Below are 6,531 nucleotides of genomic sequence, written 5' to 3' on the forward strand. Positions count from 1 at the left end.
GAAGATGAAAGTATTTTTCAAGGATTTAACCATAGCTCAGCTGAAGGAAACCAGGTGGACTTTCTACAAGGGAAACAAAGATTTGTCTCTGAGGCTGGAAGACCATCTGAGGAAAGAAAATAGAGATACTGACAGCTTCTACGTAGAAGTGGAGCAGCAACTATCATCGGACAATGAGGAAGTAGGTGTCAGAGAGGTGCTTGCCAGTGTAATGAGTTTGGTACAAAACTTAGGCATCCAGACGTTCACCACGACTTGGAGAAGAAGATGTTGATGATTACATCTCAGTTGTCAGACCAAAGTGACTACTATTACTGGAAACATGGAATCTATTAAAAAAATTGAAGGTAGGGTCATCCAAATAGAACAGGGCGTGGAAACGTCAGAAATCCGGATGGTAACAGTAGAAAATGAATTGAACAGGGTAAAGCATAACATGGAGATGTTTAAGCAAGAAGTTGACTCCAGATTTTTACATTTACAAGAACAAGTAAGTGATCAAGTGAGGAATATAGTACACCACCATCAGTCACTCTACCTTATACAAGTGGACATTTAGACCCAAAAGTGATGAAAGACTGCCTTCCAGAATTTCATGGAAGACTGGAAGAAAATCCAGCAAGTTTTATTGAAGGATCACTCAGTTTGTTAGGTAGAACTAACCTACCCACTGACATTTATACACAAATAGTGTCGCAACAGCTGAAGGGGCAAGCGGCTACTTGGTGGCAAAATTTAAAAGGGTTAAATCTGGATTGGGAGGACTTCAAACGAGAATTCATTGCACGGTTTGATTCCGAAGGGGTGAAGAGTGCAGTGAAGAATTAGAAGCTATTCACAGACACACAACCTACAGGCATGCAGACGAGTGCTTTCATTATTCAAAAATATCAACTCTTCAAGAGACTGAACCCAGAAGATCATGAAGATAAGGCAATGCACGATATAATCAAATTGATGCATGAAAAGATGCGTTAGGGCTTTAGTTAAAGTTTCACAGCCCAAAACATTCGATGATCTTAGGAAAGTTGTCAGCCAACTTGAAGAGGAACACAAAGTCAAACCTTCAGGAGATTCTAGTACAGTTAGGAAATGTTTCCAGTGTGGGAATTTTGGACACTTGAAAAATAAGTGTCCTACATTGTTATTACAGGAAAAATAGGTGCGGTCCATTCTGGGATTAGGGGGAATGGAAACTGAGTAGTGCTTAACCCTCGAAGAAAAACAACTTCTAGTAAGTCCCCAGACAGCACATTTGTGGTAATACATTTGTATTACAATTGTAATACAGTGTCAAATGTCCTCTATTACAATCGTATTACAATTGTAATACAGTGTCAAATGTCCTCTATTACAATCGTATTACAAATTCCCTTGTATTTTGCCTTTGTATTACAACTGTGAAGGGTATTTGGGTAATGATACGCACTTCAATAATTAGCACCGAAGTAATTAGGACCACGTTTATTAAAGCGTGTGACGCAGATACAAGTAGAGTACGTAAGCGTTGACAAGTGCACAATATGGCGGTTCACGGCGGACTCCCGGCTGACTCCGGTGTGCTTCCGGTCCGGTCCCCGTTCGCACCTCTGGTGGCCAAGTTTGGAACTCCATCAACTCTACAGGGTCCAGCCGGTGGCGCCCAATGTGGCGAGCTGCAGCACTGATAGCTCCGCCACATCACTCCCCTGGCAGTGGTTTACCCTAACGTTGAGATGGGAAAAAAAAGAAAAATACAATGATATTAGTTGTCAAGCTGATAATCTTGCAGATATGCAGGGAAACGAACGTGTCTCCTAGGTCGGGCAAGCGGCTGCTCATTGTTTGCTGCCACTGGTGTGCGAAAATCATCAGTTACACCGGGCGTGGTAGAGGGTGGCACCTCTATGAAGACAGCTGGGTGCTCAGTAGCTAGGGGCTCGGTAGCTGGAGGTGGTGGAGACGGCGGTCGTACCAGCAGAGTGGAGGGATTATGGGCCAAAGGTACATCTGTTGTGACGTACGCTGGCTTGAGGCGGTCGATGGAGATGTTGGAATCCCTGCTAGGTAGTTGGACTTTGTAGGTCTTACCATTTCTCTGCAGGACTCGGAATGGTCCATCGTATGGTGCTTGAAGGGACCCATGTGAGGCGTCATTGCGCACAAAAACATGAGAGGATGACGGCAAGTCTTTAAAGATGAAAACATCTCGGCTGCCATGGCGAGCTGCTGCTTTAGGGGTCAGCTTCCGGAAATGCTCTCGCAGCTGAGAGACAAAGGCCGTGCCGCTGGGTGCTGGGACGCTAGAGGGAGTGAGAAACTCGCCAGGTAAACGGAGTGGTGCACCGTAGACGAGGTCTGCAGAGGTTGCTTGGAGGTCCTCCTTCCATGCTGCACGGAACCTGAGGAGAATGGCAGGAAGCATATCGGCCCACTGCTCCGCTTCATGGCAGCGGATGGCCGACTTCAGTTGCCTATGCAGCCGTTCAACCATTCCGTTAGCGGCCGGGTGGTACGCAGACGTACGGAGGTGAGAAATTCCACAAATTTTATTGAGCTGCTGAAACAGATCGCTCTCGAACTGTCGGCCCTGGTCCGTAGTAATGCGTTGCGGTGTGCCGAATCGTGCGATCCATTCTTGAAACAATGCCCGTGAAACAGTCTCTGCCGAGATGTTGTCCAAGGGTATGGCCTCTGGCCAACGCGTGAAGCGATCGACGCACGTAAGACAGTAACGGTAACCGCGGGACATAGGAAGAGGACCGACCAGATCAATATGGATGTGCTCGAACCTCAGGTTGGGGATCTGAAAGTCGCCCACAGGTGAGTTGACGTGGCGTGAGACCTTGGACCGTTGGCAAGGGATGCAAGAACGGGCCCACTGTCGGCAATCCTTTTTAATGGAAGGCCATACAAAACGGGAGGTCATTAACTTTACAGTGGCGTTTGCCCCAGGGTGAGCGAGGCTGTGGATGGAGTCGAACACCTGTCGGCGGAAAGTAGCAGTTACAAATGGTCGCGCCGTTGCCAAAGAAGTATCACACGTCAAATCTAACTGCGTACCTGGGATCTTAACTTTCTTCAAGGCAAGAGAAGATCCTAAACGAAGGAGGGATGCCAGTTCCTTGTCATTTTCTTGAGCCTGCGCCAGCGCTTCGTAAGAAATGGCTGGAGTGATCTCTTCGACGCGGGATAAGGCATCGGCGACGACGTTATCGGCACCTGCGACGTGTTTAATGTCGGTGGTGAACTGCCCGATTAAGTCCAAATACCGAAATTGTCGTGGAGAGCATTTATCTGGTTTTTGAAGGAAAGCGAAAGTGATGGGTTTATGATCTGTGAATATTGTAAAGTGGCGACCTTCAATCATATGGCGAAAGTGTCGCACTGCACGATAAATGGCCAAAAGTTCTCTATCGTACGGGCTGTAATTCATTTCAGTCGCACCAAGTTTTTTTGAAAAGAAGGCCAATGGTTGCCATCCTGACGCCGTTCTTTGCTGTAGCACGGCACCCATTGTGAAATCTGAGGCGTCCGTGAAAAGTCCTAATGGCAAGGATGGGTCAGGGTGCACGAGGAGGGTGAAAGTCGAAAGTGCATCCTTACACTCCTGAAAAGACCGGCGCAGTTCTGGCGTCCAAACCACTTTGTCATTTTTCTTCGCGCCACCACGTAGCACTTCACAAAGGGGAGCTTGGAGGGCCGCAGCGTTGGGAAGGAAACGCCGATAAAAGTTTATCATCCCCAAAAATTGTCGCAACTGCTTTACGGTGACAGGCTGGGGGAAATCTTTGATGGCACTCACTTTCTCACTTAACGGCTTGGTGCCGTCGGCGTTCACTGTGTAACCCAGAAAAGTCACCTCCGGAACACCAAAAACGCACTTTGCAGGGTTGATAAGCACCCCGTATTCACTGAGTCTGGCAAAGAGTTTATTTAAATGTTCCTCATGCTCCTCTTCACTGCGGGAGGCGACGAGAATGTCGTCCAAGTATGCGTAACAAAATGAGAGTCCGCGCAACGCCTCGTCGATGAACCTCTGGAATGTTTGCGCGGCATTGCGAAGGCCGAAGGACATGAACGGGAACTCGAATAAGCCGAACGGGGTCGTGATAGCCGTCTTTGGAATGTCGTCCGGGTGGACAGGGATCTGATTATAAGCGCGCACTAAATCAATAGTAGAGAATACGGTATTACCACTGAGACAGGCTGCGAAATCCTCTATATGGGGCACTGGGTATTTATCGGGAATGGTGCGGTCGTTTAGGGCGCGGTAATCACCACACGGCCTCCACTCGTCTCCTTTCTTCGGGACAAGGTGTAGGGGCGACGACCAACAGCTATCCGAGCGTCTAGCGGTACCCATGTGCATCATCAGCTCAAATTCGCGCTTAGCTGCTGCGAGTTTGTCCGGAGCCAACCTGCGGGGTTTGCAGGAAACGGGCTGGCCCGGCGTTGTGCGGATGTAATGCACTGTAGAGTGCATAGTCTGCTGAGGGGTCCCAGCGGGGCGGGTGATGTCGGGGTAGCGGGAAAGGAGTGTGTGAAAACGCGTAGTGCCCACCACTGCCTTAATTTGGCCCATCGGGTAACGCGAAACACTACCGACGACAGATAGCGACGTAGCGCTGTCAATTAGGCGAGAGTTTTTAATGTCAACGAGCAGCCCGAAATGTCTTAAAAAATCTGCGCCGATAATGGGTTTAGGAATGTCTGCTACCACGAACCTCCAAGAAAACTGGCGGCGTAGACCAAGGTTTAAATTTAACACTTGCCACCCGTATGTGTGGATAACTGAGTTGTTAGCGGCATATAGGGTGTAATTTGTCTTTGGGCGTCGGCCCTTGACGAGTGAGCGGGGGTACACAGAAAGGTCAGCACCAGTATCAACAAGGAATGTTACCTGCGTAACTGCGTCCATCACGAATAAGCGGCTCGGCAAGGGGCTGTAGTCGGCGGCCGCGTCTACCGACTGCCTTCCTCGTTTCCCGGCGAGTATGAGCATGGTTGGATACATTTTCGCGCCCGGTCACCAAAGTTCCAGTGGTACCAACACATATTCGGATCTCGACGGCTGAGGGAGTGGCCGCGGGAGCGGCTACGCTGCCGGGTGTGGGTATTCGAGTGGTCTCCTCGCGACGGCCGTGACACCGATAGAGCCGCAACTTGCCGAGAGAGGTCGTCCATCCGACTCAGGAGAGAGGCAATCGTCCCAGAGGCGCCGCCAGAGCAAGAGCAAGGTTCAGGGGATACCACGCTCACCTGCGGGGGAAAAGGAGTGGTGTCTTGCTGTCGGGCGAAGGCTTCATGGATTTTGTCTGCCAAGGATGCCATTGTGTCGAGGTCAGCGCCCTCGTTGGCGGCCAAGATGGCGCGGAAGTGCTGTGGAATCCGCGTCAGCCAAAGTGACCGTATGAACTCATCAGGCACTGAATCGCCCGCCAAATTTTTTAGATGGCGTAGAAATTGTGAAGGCTTCCTTTCACCCATCTCCTCGCGTTGCAAAAGCTGCCGGATTTTCTGCTCCCGAGAAGCAGACAGCCGGCGAATGAGTTCCTCCTTTAACTTGCTGTATTTGTTCTCACTCGGAGGATTGGAAATTATGTCCTTCACCTCCTGCGCGTAACGGGCCTCCAACTGGGTAGCCACAACCCAAAATTTTGATTCGTCCTCGGTGATTCCGCAAAGAAAAAATTGTCCTTCCAACTGTGAAAACCACAGCGATGGCTCTTCCGGCCAAAATGGAGGAGCGCGTATCGACATTCGCTCCATTGCGTTGGGCATAGTGGAGAAAATAAGTATTTCACAATTGTCCAATAACAAAATAAACACACAAAAGCAGTCAAATTACGGCAGAGCACACAACACGACGCGGATGGTGAGAGATTTTGAAATCGTCACGAGCACATGTGGTCCGAAAGCTTCTCGCGATAACTGTTGCCGGATCACGTCGGGGTCACCAATGAAGGGTATTTGGGTAATGATACGCACTTCAATAATTAGCACCGAAGTAATTAGGACCACGTTTATTAAAGCGTGTGACGCAGATACAAGTAGAGTACGTAAGCGTTGACAAGTGCACAATATGGCGGTTCACGGCGGACTCCCGGCTGACTCCGGTGTGCTTCCGGTCCGGTCCCCGTTCGCACCTCTGGTGGCCAAGTTTGGAACTCCATCAACTCTACAGGGTCCAGCCGGTGGCGCCCAATGTGGCGAGCTGCAGCACTGATAGCTCCGCCACAAACTGTATTACAAATCATCTGTATACAAAACGTTTGAATACAACTGTAATACAGTTGTATTACAAAAATCGGTACAATTTGTAAGGTTACAGAAGATTTACCATTTGTATACAAATGGTTGTGGATCATCGAATCATGATACATGTATTGGACAGATGATTAGTGATGGAAGCTATCCTCGACCTGCTATTAACTTAAAAATTGGGAACAAAAATTTTAAGGCTATATTAGACAGTCAGACTAGTAATTCTTTTGTCAAGTATAATGTAGCAGAGTTACTAATTCCTATGGTTCCACATCATCTGGGACT

General features: G+C 48.9%; 1 protein-coding gene across 1 annotated transcript; it reads right to left on the reverse strand.

Annotated features, from left to right (window-relative positions):
• Window positions 1-4,944: 4,944 nt before the first annotated feature.
• LOC124165925 lies at window positions 4,945-5,763 on the reverse strand. The gene has a single exon (XM_046543461.1). The coding sequence runs from the start codon at window positions 5,761-5,763 to the stop codon at window positions 4,945-4,947; it is 819 nt and encodes a 272-aa protein (XP_046399417.1).
• Between the last annotated feature and the right edge of the window lie 768 nt (window positions 5,764-6,531).

The sequence above is a fragment of the Ischnura elegans genome, chromosome 9 (assembly GCF_921293095.1).
Source record: "Ischnura elegans chromosome 9, ioIscEleg1.1, whole genome shotgun sequence".
NCBI classification, from domain to species: Eukaryota; Metazoa; Arthropoda; class Insecta; order Odonata; family Coenagrionidae; genus Ischnura; species Ischnura elegans.